Source organism: Somniosus microcephalus, chromosome 17 (genome assembly GCF_052327205.1).
Source record: "Somniosus microcephalus isolate GS21.2 chromosome 17, FLI_Smic_1.0, whole genome shotgun sequence".
In the NCBI taxonomy this organism is placed as follows: Eukaryota; Metazoa; Chordata; class Chondrichthyes; order Squaliformes; family Somniosidae; genus Somniosus; species Somniosus microcephalus.
In genome coordinates, this window is record NC_141003.1 from 26,306,720 (window position 1) to 26,323,628 (window position 16,909).

A 16,909-nucleotide genomic window follows, 5' to 3' on the forward strand; every position below is an offset into this window, starting at 1 on the left:
TAACTGAGTCTCTTCTGTGAAATCTTCTAATTATTTGTCCCACTGAAACTGCATAATATGCAGTTATGATTAACTGGCAATTTACTTTGCAGCTGATTTTCCTTCAGGACAAATTTTGCAATCGTTTAGAATAATGTCAGACGTAATAGTTATGCTGTCGAAGGTACTTTTTTTGACCTGTGGCGTTCAGTAGATTCCTCAGTGCCACCAGAAATTTTATTAAGTGTTTTTTGTTAAGGTAAACCGGATAACCCCATTGCATGTTTTGGATAATATCTAGGAAAAAAGATTTGGTATCTACAGTATCTTGATAATTCAGACATTGCTTTTTTGCATCTCAAAGAATAAACCATAATTATGCCAGGTGTTCTTGCGATGCAAATTAACAAGTTAACTAAAAAGCAATACATTTACTTTAAAAGTAGCTGGTAAACCAAGGCTGCAATGGAGTTAGTCATAGATTCATGGGTACTCTGGTTCCACAAGTGTGTTCCACACTTTTTGTGAGGACGTGTTGTAATTAGAGGCTTTAAGTGGCACTGTTGCTGTGATTTATTTCAAGGTCTTCCTTTGCAGGCTGATCTGATCCATGCAGATATTGAAAGTGCAATCAGTGACAGTAAAGGTAGCAAACAGAAGAAAAGGCCTGATACTCTGAGGTACAAAGACACATGGATATTAATCATTAAGTAGTATCCTTGGTCATCTATTTGGACTTCCTTTTAACAGTAAGCTATCTCTCTCATTTTTCTGGTTTAAAAAATTTGTCCAGCTAACCTGTAATGTAAAACTGTGGTCTGATTAAATGTTCGAGATACACGAAGTGTACCTCAATGAGCAGAATATCATGTAACCTGTTCAAAATTCCAGGTGAGTGCTTGACACTGTTTTCTTTTGTCTGCCAATTTGTGCCTATATAGTCAATCCATAAACTAGTAGGATTGATGAGCTGTGTTGAGATGACAGGGAATCTTATGTTTGAATCCTGCCAGTCCAAAAGATTAAGGGTCAATTGCATTAAAAATTGAACACCAGATAATGTAAGTAACGCAACAAAAGCACATGTGGTAAGAGTTTGAGTATAAGTCATTTGTTTTTTTTAAGTAATGCTTGCAGATAATATTTTCATGATGCCAGATGATCCGTTTCAATAAGAGTGTTGACATTGACCTTCCTATGTATGCACTTGAACTTCGTGTTATTGTAAGGTATAATGTACTGATGGACCTCCATAGTGAAATTTATTTTAACCTAAGGAATACCAAGTCTTCACTTTTTTTAAATTATAGAATGATTACAAATGCAGATAATTCCTCCATTCCTCCACCTCCAAGTGCCCCGGCTCCTGTTCCTCCAGGAACTATTACACAGGTGGATGTTAGAAGCCGAGTAGCAGCCTGGTCAGCTTGGGCTTTACCTGTTGAACAAGGTAATCAGGTTTTCACATGCACATTTTAGTAACTTCTGGGAACAATCATATTTTGGTATAAAATCAAAGGAGCGAGTCGCCTCCTTGGCCATATTTGACACATTGTAAGGTTAAAAGAATTCAAAAAGACAAAATTACAAAAATGCTATGTGCTGGAACAGGAAGAACATAATAAATGTTTGATTTATTTTTCTAAACTCTATTTAATAATCTTGTATTGGTAGGTTCAGTAATGCCGTAAATCCACTTTCCCTGCTACTATCAGCACTTTGTTTTTCTCCAGCAGTCCAATGAGCTGGCAATACCCACCTATTTGACCTGATTAGCGTAAACTTGTGTGCGCCAGGATAGTGAGCATGGACAGGCGAATGGACTGGGATGCTGTTAGAGGTGCAATGTAGAGGAAATGTTGAACTTTCAACTCGTGATGCACCTAACTTGAGGATTAATACTGATACGATGAAGAATCTAGCACGTTGATCTCTCATCTTGAGCAAAAAATTGACAGTCAAGTGCAGCCAATCTTCAGTAGCCTTGTGTAGCCTTTTCACAGACACGCTGCACTGCCAATGGTGTTTCAGTGCCATCACTCTGTACTGTGCATCACAGTGACTCATCACAGTGTCAGCTGTGGTTCAGTTGGTAGCACACTTGCCTCTGAGTCAGAAGGTCCCACTCCAGAGCACATAAAGCTAGGCTGACACTCCAGTGCAGTGCTGAGGGAGTGCTGCACTGTCGGAGATGCCGTCTTTTGGATGAGACATTAAACCGAGGCCCCGTCTGCTCTTTCAGGTGGATGTAAAAGATCCCATGACACTATTTTGAAGGAGAGCAGGGGGAGTTATCCCTGGTGTCCTGGCCAATACTTCTCAAAAACAGATGAGCTGATCATTAACACATTGCTGTTTGTGGGAGCTTGCTGTGTGCAAATTGGCTGCCGCGCTTCCCACATTGCAACAATGACTACACTTCAAAAGTACTTCACTGGTTGTAAAGCGTTTTGAAATATCTGGTGGTCGTGAAAGACGCTATGTAAATGCAAGTCTTATTTTTCTGTATCAATACACAGGATGCATATGTTTTCTTGTGTTGAGAACTGGTACAGCATATACCTGTTAATTCAAAGCCAACATTTGCTTTAAAAAATGAATTAAGCAACTTTAATAAAACAGAGGTTTTATTTTGCACAATTTCAGTTTGAATTAACAGATAATTCAAATTAAGCAATTCCTACTTGAGTTTGTAGACTGTCAATATTCCACTTTTATGAAATAATTTGAATGACATGGAGGAAACCTATATTGTCAAACACACCATTGTAAACAATCACAAAGTTTTCACTTGTGTCCTGCTTGGCGATTAGCATAGCGAGGCAGTGCCTTCGAGAACAATTTTATTTTGATGTTTTACAAACAAATTGTGCAGATCCTCCAAAATGATGTGATCTTCCCTAATATACACCCTAAAAACTTAATGTTAATGTTGCGTGACCTCCTAAACTAGTTTTTAATTTTCTTGGTTACAAATCCAATCACTCACGCGGTAAAAATAATTCTTTTCAATGGCGATGAGCTAGAGACTGGCTTTTAACTTCAGGGACCTAGGTTCAAATCCAGGCCACATTGTTGTGATGACCGTCTCCTCTGTCCTTAAAAATTCTAGGTAGTGCCAAAAAAGCCTGAAACTAAGCTGTTCCAAGGTATATTGCTGGGCTAAAGTAAAGGAAGCTTTACTCTGTAGCTATTTGTGTTACACCTGACTGGGAATATTTAATACTGAAATTGGGTGCCTGGAATGGAATGCATTTCATTCGCCAGCAGCAATATTTCTTACTTTCATCATTCAGAGTCACCACTTGCTCCATAGTGAATTATACCATCTGTATTTGTTATGGAAATTATTACCATGCTGTACAGTCATAATGCATCAACTATATATTGAGCTACAAAGAGACTGTCATCATAGAAAAATGCCACATTTCCTGAAGTGGTACAGAAAAATGTACACAAACAGTTTCTATTAAAACACTGTGTTCTTTACAGATGAGAAACAGAAGGTTATTCATGAACCTGAAGAAACCCTAGATATGGCAGCAGTCAGGATTGACAGAGATGTGGTATGAATGCAAGTTAGAATTGTTTCATTTTCAAAAAAATCTTTTTGTTTGGATTTGTTAAATGCAAAATACTAAAAATTAAAAGATGAATGAGCATTTTATGAGGAAAAATACTGACTTGAAGGCTTAATTTTTTTTTACTTCAGCATTGTGCTTGTGTATATCATGATCCAGTAAAATGGTTTAACCCTGCACCGTGCAAGGTACTTGGTGTGATCAACTCTAATGGAGTAGCCATTTTGTACCCCAAAGCAAAGTTCAAGTTTTGAAAACCATGAATAGATGTTTGTTTTAAAGTGTATTATGGAGCGTAGAAAAGTACAGGATTAGGAAAGTGTTGCTGGCTGGTCTGAAAAACTGATAACCCTCAATTGGCCACTTCTTTAAATAGCTAGAATGTTCTCCTAAATTATTCCATACTCTTTGTCTCCACTGTCTTCCTGGGCACTAAATTGATGCAAAACAAAAGTTTAAAAAAATTCCCAGACAGTCCTGTTAGCCTTTTCAGACTACTTTTTCTTTGATGATACCAGAGCCAACTGATCTTGAACATTAAAATTTAACTGGCAGAATCAAAGTGCAATGCAGAGCCAACTGTGTGATCTACGTCAGCCAGACCTGCCTCACTCAGGACACTATAACTCAGTCTTCTCTAGGTAGCTTCCATTGTGGATTCATAAAATCTGACTCGTCACGACACTTTACCACTCTACTCATTTGACTCTTTTTTTCTATTGGAGAGGTTTTGGAGACAGATTTTGTTTTGGGTTCGACCAATATACGTCCAACCACACATTTCTAAGTAGCACAGAGCACTATTACCTTCGACAAACATTTTGCTATATAGTCTTGTCAGTGATCTAGTCTACATCTTGCACTGGGCAGCTGCTGAATGTTTTGTTTTTGGCCACAATTCCACAAAGATTACTTTTTCTTTCACGTAGCGTTAATTGATACATCAAGAAACTAAAATAGCACTCCAGTTGTTTTTGTTGACTGGGTTTTATTTTGCTGCGTGGTTTTAGCTTTTGATCCAATTTAAAAATTTGGAATTCTTACCAGCTCTGGAAATAAAATTTGAATAATTGTTCTGAATTTCGAAGGATTGTGTAGCAGTCCGTTCTGAATTTTCTACTTAGCTTTTGATGCTTTCTGCCTTTCTCTGAAAAGTTTTTACAGCTTAGCCCTGGGCATTTTTATCGTGTTCTTCCTGTCTGTATTGATATTTTTTGTCGAGAATGGAAAACTCCCATTAATATTTTTACAATTTTCTTTATGCAAGAATTGTAACTATCTTAAAGTCCATCTGAAATATTACATGTTATAGATAAAGCTTCCTTGAACAGCCTTTGAAATATTGGTCTTGAGTCCTCTTTCTAAATCTAAACCAGATTTCTCATTCTTCAGTGTCTCTTACCCCTTCCTTCAAATATCTCAAACTTTGTTTCCCAAAGAAGGACCCATGGCAACTTGCCAATCAGTATCCAATAGTAACTGATTCCCAATTACAAGCTGGGTTGTCTTGTTATTTGTAGTGCACTTTCACCCAATACAATTTTCTTTCCTGATTTTGTTAAAATGGGATTGATTAATTGCTCATTGATTGCTTTAATCCGACAGATCACTTGCACTGTTGTGCACTCTGTCCAATTTGTTTAATCTCCTAAGGCAGGTGAATAACCACCGGCCAAAGGAGAGAATACATTGTAAATGGAGCGAATTTGCAGCAACTAATTCACACCGTGAAACACACACACTAAACCTTTATTCAAGATTAAACTTGTTGCAAATGGGTCAACACACTGCAGCGCTTCTACTGTATTGCTAAATTTAACTGCATCAAATATGATTTTTTAAAATTTGGAACAAGCCAGTCACAGTTTTGACATGTTTATGTACATAATCTATTGAGGGAAAATCTGGTGCGATGCATTTTTCCATTTATTGGCATTCTTTAGGCAATTTTATTAACCAATGGTCACATAAAGGAAATTCTGCATTATTTTTGGATGGACTTGTGAAACTTCAATGTAAAGCTTCATACAGTTACTAATTTATCAATCTATGGCTGAAATACAGAACACTCTGCTTGCATTCTAACTATATATTGTTTTTTCTGTAACTGCGTATTCAATTTTTCTGTACCAGCAAATTTTGAACCACGTTTTGGATGATGTAGAAGCGTTCGTTATTAAACTTCAGAAGGCCGCTGAAGCATTTTCTCAGCTTTCACAACGGAAAAAATCAAAGAAAAACAAGAAGAAAGGACCAGGAGGTAAGTAGTGTTTTGAGGCTTGTCTGCATAATGTAGAAAATAGTGAACCCTATTACTTATTTCTGCTGCAAAGTGAGTGGGCATTTGAGGGAGTGTAGTCGTGCGTAACTAGTAGTTTCTTTTTAAATGACAGACGTGTAAACTTTACCAAAAGGAAATGTTGCCCAAGTCTGGTACTTTGCCAGAAGTACTTTTAAAATTCTATGCTGCAGAAAACAAAGTACGCTATGGTTCACTCGAGGGTGATTCTGCTTTGGTTGTGTTGAAGGTTATTTTTAATCTATGCATTTGAGTCTACGTCTATTTAAAAAATTAAGAACTGTTGTCAAGCAATATGTATTAATTTTGGCATTTGTAAGGGATGTTGAAAAGTGGATTTTAAATGGACTCAAAACTACATGAAAGTTACTTCTGATTTTATAATATACTGATACGAATACACACTTTCTTTACTGCTGAGAAATTGGTAATTTGTTTAATACATACATCAAGCTAACAGTTTAAGTATTAATGTTGTTCTATTTCATCCCCCCGGTCATTAGAGGGTGTTCTGACTCTCCGTGCAAAGCCACCTCTACAGGATGAGTTCATGGATTGTTTTCAGAAATTCAAGCATGCATTTAACCTCCTGGTAAGTCACTATTTTAGAAGAAAATAAGTTTGATTAAGGTTCTTCAGCAATTTAGAGTTAAATATAAAGAAATGTGGCTTATACATTATTTTAAGTACAGGAAACTTTGTTATCCGGAGGTTAACTGTCCGGAATGCTCGAGCCACCGGCAAAAATCAGGAGCCGTTTTTGTTAGGTTTTTTTACTTTTTGTTGCTTTTTTCTCAACAGTCAAGCTCTGCAAGGTCTCGCTGAAGCTGTTGCTAAGCTACAGAGACGCTTGCAAGGTACGGCCGACTGTTTAGAAGCTGTTGCTAAGCAACAGGGTTTGTTGCCAGATACGGAGCTCAAAATCTCCATACGCTTCAACATTAGCGCTGGTTTGTCCGGCAGTTTTGATGGGACGGCAACAGCTCGGTGCCGGATAGCACAAAGTTTCCTGTAGTACTCAGTGGGCAGTTCCTGTGTTGTCGCTGTTATTTTTGCCTGATCATTGTAATGAATATCCCTGGCCACAAATTGTGATATCTGCACTGTGATGCAAATGGTGACCTGGTTCAGGCAGTTATGAAACCCCACCATTGAAGTCGTAAGGAGCATCCTTCTACATATGCTTACTATAGTACAAATATTGCATTTAAAAATCAAGCTGTCATGGGAAGTGTCAAGATTCTTTTCAGTATCTAAAACCTTAAAACAGTTGATGCACAAGTTATGATGTGTTTGGATTTATTGTTCATTAGCTGCACACTTTTTTTTTGTTTTTTTTCATTGTAGGCCAAACTAAGAACCCACATTCAGAACCCGAGTGCAGTTGATCTGGTGCACTTCTTGTTTACACCTTTAAATATGGTAAGTTTACAAGATGTTGGTTATTCATATAAAGCATATTTAAATGTGAGATTACTTTGAGTATTTCCTCCGGAGGCTGACAAATTAACAGCTGTCAAATTAACAGCACGGTGGCATAGTGGTTAGCACTGTTGCCTCACAGCGCCAGGGACCCGGGTTCGAATCCGGCCTCGGGCGACTGTCTGTGTGGAGTTTGCACATTCTCCCCGTGTTTGCGTGGGTTTCCTCCGGGTGCTCCGGTTTCCTCCCACAGTCCAAAGATGTGCGGGTTAGGTTGATTGGCTATGATAAATTGACCCTTAGTGTTAGGGGGATTAAATACAGGGATAGGGTGGGATATGTGTTGGTGTAGGGGTTACGGGGATCAGGTGGGATATGTGTCGGTGCAGGCTCAATGGGCCGAAATGGCCTCTATCTGCACTGTGGGGTTTCTGTGATTCTGTGATTCTGTGAACTCAAGTCTACAACGTGTGATCAACAACGTTCAGAGCCTACATGACCTCATCCTCTCAAACGGCATGTTGGGTTAATCTCCTTCATTCCCTGGGATGCAGGCATTAGTTTATAGAATCATAGGATAGTACAGCACATAGGATTGGAGGCCATTTGGCCCATCAAGTCTGCGTCGGATCTTTCGAAGAGCAAGCCAGTTAGTCCCGCTCTTTCCCCATATCCTGGCAAATTTTTCTCCAAGTATTTATCCAATTTCCTTTTGAATGCTACTATTGAATCAGTATCCACCACCCTATCAGGCAGTGCATTCCAAATCCTAACTTGCTGAGTTAAAAAAAAAAAAAAAAGGTTTTCCTCATGTCGCCTCCAGTTCTTTTGCCAATCACCTTAAAACCCTCTGGCTATCGACCCTTCAGCCATTGGAGACAGTTTCTCATTACTTACTCTATCAAAACCTCTCAAGATTTTAAACACCTCTGAAATGTCCTCTTAGCCTTCTCTGCTCTCAGGAGAACAACCCCAGCTTCTCCAGTCTATCCACATAACTGTAATCCCTCATCCCTGGAACCATTCCAGTAAATCTTTTCTGTACCCTCTCCAAAGCCTCCACATCCTTCCTAAAGTGTGGTGCCTAGAATTGGACACAATACTCCAGCTGGGGTCGGATTATTGTTTTATGTAGGTTTAGCATAACTTCCTGGCTTTTGTACTCTTTGCCTCTATTTCTAAAGCCCAGGATCCCATATGCTTTATTAATTGCTTTGTTAACCTGTCCTGCCACCTTCACAGATTTGTGCACAAACACTCCCAGGTCTCTACTCTTGCACCCCCTTTAAAATTGTACCATTCAGCTTGTCTCGTTTCTGCTCATTCTGCTTATCAAAATATATCACCTCTCACTTTTCTGTGTTGAATTTCATCTGCTATGTCTCTGCTAATTCTACCAGCTTGTCTATGTCCTCTTGAAGTCTATTACTATCTTCCTCACTGTTTACTACATTTCCAAGTTTCATGTCATCTGCAAATTTTGAAATAGTGCCTTGTACCCACAAGTTATCAATGTATATCAAAAACAAGCTACTGAACCCGAGGGCACACCACTGTATACCTCCCTCCCGTCTTTAAAAAAAACATCCATTCACCACAACTCTCTGTTTTCTATCTCTTGGCCAATTTTTAACCATGCTGCTACTGCTCCTTTTATCCCATGGGTTCCATTTTGCTAACAAGCCTAATATGCGGTACTTTATCAAACGCTTTTTGAAAGCTTCTGGGTGTTGAGTTGACAAACCCTTTTGCAGCGGGTTATCAGTCTTACTTGGATCTTTGGTTCTGACTGAACCCACCTTCCACATGAGTGTGAATATCTGAGCTGGCTTTCTCCCCTCCTGACATTCGACTACTCACAATTAAGTGACACTCTTGCTCTGCCTGTAATGGTCTAGTGTACCCACAATTTAGCTTTTAATCTCTGACACTCTGTCCTTAAAGGTACCTTGTACTTGTAAGGAAACCTCTTAGATCTGCTACGTAACTTTTTTTTGCAGAAGAATAGAGGACATAAAACTATTTTCCTGATTAACACAAAGACCAAAGACGAGGACAAACTCTGCTTCTAAGTGACCCATGTGTCAGAAAAGCTCTCCCCTTTTTGTGTCAGTCATCTCCATGAAGTCAATATGGGCATGGAATTACAGACAGGTCGGCTCCACTTTCACAACATCCGCTTACTTTTAACAAAGGGAACCACACAAATGTGAGTGGCCGTGACCTGTCTATGACTCACTAAGTGCTTCTTCCCGGGACCTAAGCCAGGGGTAATGACCTTGGGACTTAATTGCTGAAAAGCCTATATGAACTACATGTATTTACATCCCATTCTGTATGGGCATCCTCTGGAAGTTTACAGAGTATTTCCCGTATCAATCTAGAAGGCAACCCTTTGGCAATTTCATGGGGTACTCTTCCTACAATTGTAAGACAACAAATGCTGTACAATGCAGCCACTACATTGAGAACAGAAGTGATACTACACAGCTATTTCATGCACACACAAATTCACAGGGTTAAACACTTTTTATAAAGTTGAAAATTCAGAGAAATCTGCATTCTGCTGAAATCATGATTAACTGATACTTTGCTAATGAAATTGATTTTTTATTTTTATTTTAAAATTCTCAACTTTTGTTTTTAAATCCCTCCATGGTCACCCCCTCCCGATCTCTGTAATCCCCTCCAGCTCTACAACCCCCCCAATATCTGCGCTCCTCCAATTCTGGCCTCTTGACCATCCCCGATTTTAATTGTTGAACCATTGGCGACCATGCCTCTCTTTCCTCCTTTTAAGACACTCCTTAAAACCTACCTCTTTAACCAAGCTTTTGGTCCTGTGCCCTGATATCTGCTTATGTGGCTCAGTTTTGTTTGCTGACGCTCCGATGAAGCGCCTTGGGACGTTTTACTATGTTTAAGCTGCAATATAAATACTTGTAGTTGTTGTTGTTCTCTAACTATTTAATAGGCTCTGCTACAAGAACACAATGTTTTCACCTAACAAATTCAATTATGAAGCAAGTTATCTCTAATTCAGATATTGGAGATGTAGCAAAAGGTTTTGAGTCCCCAATAGCACCCTTTCATTGGAAATTAACAGAATTATTTTATTTTCATGATTTGAACAATTACAGATTAGCTCAGTATAGGTTTTTTGCATTGTATCCTGCAGATCTAGTTTTAGGTAACGAGTTGTTACAAGTTTCAGGTTCAGCAGTGCTGCTCAATTCCTTATACAGGAAACTTTGTGATATCCGGCACCGACGGGACCGAGCTATTGCCGATCTATCAAAACTGCCGGACATACCAGCGTTAATGTTGAAGCATACGGAGATTTGCAGCTCCGCATCTGGCAACAAACACTGTTGCTTAGCAACAGCTTCTAAACAGTCGGCCGTACCTTGGAAGCGTCTCTGTAGCTTAGCAACAGCTTCAGAGAGACTTTGCAAAGCCTGACTGTTGGAAAACAAAGCCACGAGAAAAAAAAAAACCTAACAAAACGGCTCCTGATTTCTGCCGGTAGATCGAGGTTTCCGGACATACAACCTCCGGATAAACCAAAGTTTCCTGTATGACCCAATATCTAATCATACGATAATAAGAAATAGGATAGCATGACATGGGAGTGTAACAATATCATGCCCTTGTAACATGAACTGGATATTTCACATGTATGTGCTTCTCTAGTCCTTTTAGTAGGTGAATAGAAAACACTTTAGTGTAATGGGGCGAGATACAAATCCTCAAGCTGCTTTATTTTACAGACAGGAAGTGAACATATGGAGGAGTGACCAGTAAAATCAAACCTCGCTTACTTCACCTAACTTAAGTCTTCGTCGTTAACAAAAAAAAGTAATCAACCAGGCCACACTATCCCATTTGAGAGTGCTGAATTTATTTATCCTGCTTCTGACTGGCTCTGAGCTTGAGGAGCGCATTTCCCCATGCTATGTTGGACTCCCTTCCCAGATTTAACGAGACAGACTGACTTAAACATGGGTTTTCTTTTTGTTATTTTTAACCACAGGAAGTGAGTGCGCTATTCTTCGCGTTCAGTGATTCGCCAGTAAGCCTGTCAATAAAACTGGCTGCTTCCACCCCATGTAGTGGATTCTCAGCAGACTCCCCCTGCTAGGCCCAAACAAATAGGTCATCCCAGTGATAATATGTGTGGCTGTTTGTTGGGAGCCTGCGATGATCTAACCAGTTAACTTTAGTAATAAAAGCAGAAAATATTGGAAATACTCAGCAGGTCAGGCAGCATCTGTGGAGAGAGAAACAGTTAATGTTTCAGCTCGATGACCTTTCGTCAGAACACAAATTCACAGGATTAAACACTTTTTATAAACTTGAAGATTCAGCGAAATCTACGTTCTGCTGAAATCATGATTAACTGATAGTTGGCCGCTGAAATTGATTTTTTTTGGTTTTAAAATTCTCATCCTCGTTTTAAAATCCCTTCATGGCAATGCCCCTCCCTATCTCTGTAATCTCCTCCAACCCTCAGATCTGCCTTCCTCCAATTCTGGCCTCTTGAGCATCCCAGATAACTTTAGTCCCTGGTTGTTATGTAACCATATTTTCAGTGACTGGCTCATTAACACACAAACTGCACTGTCTCAGTGGCTGCAGCATATGGATAATCCAAACCTGTGTTATCCATTTCAATTCAAAACGCACAACTTAAATGTAAATCATTTCCAAATATTTTCTGCGGAAAAGTAGTCAAAACTTGTCAACTTCCCTTTCTGGCTCCCATGTTAGCTGATATTGTTAACTGTTCTCTCTCCTCAGGCACTGTTCCCCTCTCCTTCAAATCTGCCATCATCATCCCTCTCCAAAAAAAAAAAAAAAAAAACAAGCCTTGAACCCTCTGTCCTTACAAACAACCACCCCTTCTCCAACCTCCCTTTCCTCTCTCAAATTCTTGAATGTGCTTTCTCCTTCCAAATCCGTGCCCATCTTTCCTGGACCTCCATGTTTGAAACACTCCAATCAGGTTTCTGCCGTTGCCACAGTTCCAAAACGGTTCTTATCAAAGTCACGAGTGACATCCTACGTGACTGACAGTAGTAAACTATCCCTGCTTGTCCTTCTCAACCTGTCTGCAGCCTTTGACACGGTTAACCACCATCCTCCTCCAGTGCCTCGCCATCATCGTCCAGCTGGGTGGGACGGAACACGCCTGGTTCCATTCTTATCCATCCAGTTTTAGACAGAGAATCGCCTGTAATGGCTTCTCTTCCTGCTCTCACTCCTACACAGTTACCTCAAGTCTCCCAAGGCTCTATCCTTGGCCCCCTCCTATTTCTTAGCTACATGCTGCCCCTCGGCAACATAATCTGAAAACACAGTGTCAGTTTCCACATGTACGCTGACGACACACAGCTCTACTTTGCCACCATCTAAGAATATGGAGCAGGAGTAGGCTATTCGGCCCCTCGAGCCTGCTCCACCATTCAGTTAGATCATGACTAAACTACCACCTCAACTCCACTTTCCTGCACTATTCTCATATCCCTTGATTCCCTTAATATCTAAAAATCTATCGATCTCTGTCTTGAATATACTCAACAACTGAGCCTCCACAGCCCTCTGGGGTAGAGAATTTCAAAAGATTCCTCTGAGTGAAGAAATTTCTCCTCATCTCAGTCTTAAATGGCTGACCCCTTATTCTGAGACACTGACCCCTGGTTCTCGACTCCCAAGCCAGGGGAAAAATCCTGCACGCATCTACCCTGTCAAGTCCTGTACGAATTTTGTATATTTCAATGAAATCACCTCTCATTCTTCTAAATTCCAGAGAATATAGGCCTAGTCTACTCAATCCCTCCTCCGGACAATCCCTCATCCCAGGAATCAGTCTGGTGAACCTTTGTTGCCCTCCCTCTATGGCAAGTATATTCCTGGGTAAGGAGATCAAAACTGTACACACCTGGGCCCTATATAATTGCAGTAAGACGTCTTTACTTTTATACTCAAATCCTCTTGTAATAAAGACCAATATACCATTTGCTTCAGTGATTCGTGTACAAGGACACCCAGATTTCCCAATCTCTCTCGGTTTAGAAAATACTCTGCTTTTCTATTTTTCCTACCAAAGTGGCTAACTTCACATTTCTCCACATTATATTCCATTTGCCATGTTCTTGCCCACTCACTTAGCCTGTCTATATCCCCTTGAAGCCTCTTTGCATTCTCTTTACAACTTACATTTCCACCTAGTTTTGTATCATCAAACTTGGATGTGTTACATTTGGTCCCCTCAACCAAATCATTGATGTAGATTGTGAATAGCTGAGGCCTAAGCACTGATCCTGGCAGTACCCCACTAGTTACAGCCTGCCAATCCGAAAATGACCCGTTTATTCCTACTCTCTGGTTTTTTGTCCGTTAACCAATCTTCAATCCATGCTAGTGTATTACCCCCAATCTCATGAGCTCTAATTTTGTTTAATAACCTCTTTTGTGGCACCTTATCGAATGCCTTCTGAAAATCCAAATACACCACAGCAACTGGTTCACCCAGTTACAACCTCAAAAAAACCCTTAACAGATTCCGTCAAACACGATTTCCCTTTCATAAATCCGTGTTGACTCTGCCCAATCCTATTATTATTTTCGAAAGTGCCCTGTTACCACGTCCTTAATAATAGATTCTAGCATTTTCCCTACTACTGATGTCAGGCTAACTGGTCTGTAGTTCCCCATTTTCTCTTTCCCTCCTTTCTTAAATAGTGGGGTTACATTTGTTACCTACCAATCCATGGGAACCGTTCTAGAATCTAAAGAATTTTGGAAGATGACAACCAATGCATTCATTATCTCTATAGCCACCTCTTTTAAAAACCCTAGGATGTAGGCCATCAGGTCCAGGGAATTTATCGGCTTTCAGTCCCATTAATTTCTTCAGTACTATTTTTTTTTTACTAATACTAATTTCTTTCAGTTCCTTATTCTCGCTAGACCCTTGGTTCTCCATTATTTCCTGGAGGTTTTTTGCGTCGTCTTCTGTGAAGACAGACAAAGTATTTGCTTAATTTCCCTGCCCTATCCTTATTCCCCATTATAATTTCTCCTGTCTCAGCCTGTAAGGGACTCACATTTACTATCGCTAATCTTTTCCTTTTTACATACCTATAGAAGCTTTTACAGTCTGTTTTTATGTCTCTCGCTAGTTTACTCTCATTCTATTTTCCCTTCCTTTATCAGTTTCTTGGTCCTCCTTTGCTGAATTCTAAAATCTTCCCAATCCTCAGGCTTACAACTCTTTTTGGCAACATTATAAGCCTCTTCCTTTAATTTAATACTATCTTTATTTTCTCTTGTTAGCCACAGTCGGACCATTTTTCCTGTGGTGTTTTTATTCCTTAAGGGAATGTATATTCGTTGCGAATTATGAATTATTTCTTTAAATGTTCGCCATTGCTTTTCTATTGTCATATCTTTTAATCTAGTTTCCCCACCTTCCTTAGCCAATTTGCCTCATACCTACGTAGTTTGCTTTGTTCAGGTTTAGGACCCTAGTTTCGGACTTAACTAAATCACTCCCAAACTCAACATAAAATGCTGTCATATTATGATCACTGCTCCCCAGAGGCTCCTTTACTACAAGGTTATTAATTAACCCTTTCTCATTGCTCAGTACTAGATCTAAAATAGCCAATTCCCTTGTAGGTTCCTTGACATACTGATCTAGAAAACACTCTTGAATGCATGCCATGAACTCTTCCTCTGTGCTATTTTTGCAAATTTGGTTTGCCCAGTCTATATGGAAGTTAAAGTCCTCCATGATTACTGTATTACCCTTGTTACATGCATTCTAATTACCTGATTTATACTCTGCCCGACACTACAACCACTGTTAGGGAGCCTATAGACTACCCCCAGTAGTGTTTTCTGCCCCTTGTTGTTTCTTAGCTCCACCCAAACTGATTCGACATTTAATTTTTCTGAGCCAAGCTCCTTTCTCTCTACTGTCTTTATTCCCTCCTTTGCTATCAGGGCTACCCCTCCTATCCCATTCTGCCTGTCTCTTCTAAAAGTCAAATATCCTGGAATATTTAGTTCCCAACCTTGGTCACTCTGCAACCATGTCTCTGCAATGGCTATTCAATCAAATCCATTTATTTCTATCTGCGCTATTAATTAATCTATTTTGTTGTGACTGCTTTGTGTATATTCAGATAAAGTACCTTTAACTTTAACTTTTTTCTATTTTTCCCTGATGTCATTTTAGTCACTAATGCCCTATTACCTTTATTAATCTTTCTGTCCCTTCCTGACCCACTCTGAATACTCTGCTCTGCAGCCTTGACATTTCTCTTACTGCTTTTGAATTTACCCTTTCCTGAATCCTCCCATTCCCCCCTTCATTACTTTAAAGCCCTATCTACCACCCTAGTTATTCGATTCGCCAGGACACTGGTCCCAATCTGGTTTAAGTAGAGCCCGTCCCCATGGAACAGCTCTCTCGTTCCCTAGTACTGGTGCTAGTGCCCCATGAATCGAAACCCCTGCCTCCCACACCACTCTTTGAGCCACGCATTTAACCTTCTAATCTGTTTGTCCCTATGCCAATTTGCGCGTGGTTCAGGTAACAATCAGAGAATATTACCTTTTGAGGTTCTGTGGTTTAATTTCAACCCTAGCGCCTCAGACTCTCTAAGCAGAACCTCATTCCTAGTTCTACTTATGTCGTTGGATCCAACATGGACCACGACAACTGGATCCTCCCCCTTCCAATCCAAGTTCTTCTCCAGCAGCGAGGAGATATCCTTTATCCTTTCCAACACAACCTTCGGAACTCCCGGTCGCGGCTGCAGAGAACAGTATATATCTCTGATTATACTGTCCCCTACCACTACCACATTCCTTTTCGCTCCCCCCACTTGAATGGCCTACTGTACCACGGTGCCATGGTCAGTTTGTCATCCACCCTGCAGTCCTTGTTCTCATCCCCACAGGTTGCAAGTATCTCTTACATGTTGGTCAAAGTCAAGGGCTGAGACTCCTCCATCACTACATCCTGGGCCCCCACACCTTCCTGACTCGCAGTCACACCCTCCTGTCCCTGACCATTGACTAACTCTAAAGTAATACTTAAACTAACTCTAAAGTAATACTTAAACTAAGGGGTGTGATGGCCTCTTGGAACAAAGTGTCCAGGTAACTCTCCCCCTCCCTGATGCCCTGCAATGTCTGCACCTCGTACTCCAGCTCAACAACTTTGAGCCGAAGTTCCTCGAGCTGCAGACACTCACCGCAGATGTGGTTGCTCGGGGTCTCGCTGGTCTCCACAGACTCCCACATGCTGCAGTTACGGCACACCACCTGCCCTGCCATGTCTATCTAACCTCCTTTATTTATTTATTAGTTAATTAATTTTTTTCTCAATTATTTTAGCTTTATTACTTAATTGGTTTATCTAGTTTTAGTTACTAATTTAATAAAGTAGTTATAGCAATTTACAGTTTCTTAGCTAGCTTAGAGTGTAATAAAAACTGTAGTCACCAACCAATCACCTACCTGCTATCCTGTGATGTCACCCCTTGATTTTTTTTCCCCCCCCCCTCTCTCCTCTGCTCTTTATCCCCCTGGCTCTGCTCCGTCCCCGACCAGG

At 40.2% G+C, this 16,909-nt stretch overlaps 1 protein-coding gene across 22 annotated transcripts in view; it reads left to right on the forward strand.

Moving 5' to 3' along the window:
* Positions 1-16,909, forward strand: part of eps8a (EGFR pathway substrate 8a, signaling adaptor) — a 202,934-nt gene that overhangs the window by 130,879 nt on the left and 55,146 nt on the right. For 21 of the 22 annotated variants that reach the window (XM_086010109.1, XM_086010103.1, XM_086010093.1 and 18 more), the window contains 6 exons: positions 577-659; positions 1,290-1,429; positions 3,472-3,545; positions 5,694-5,820; positions 6,363-6,451; positions 7,207-7,281. In XM_086010109.1, coding sequence (XP_085866235.1) covers positions 577-659; positions 1,290-1,429; positions 3,472-3,545; positions 5,694-5,820; positions 6,363-6,451; positions 7,207-7,281 — 588 coding nt within the window. Of the gene's footprint in view, positions 1-576; positions 729-1,289; positions 1,430-3,471; positions 3,546-5,693; positions 5,821-6,362; positions 6,452-7,206; positions 7,282-16,909 lie in introns of those variants that run through there. The other variant, XM_086010110.1, reaches the window with a different exon arrangement.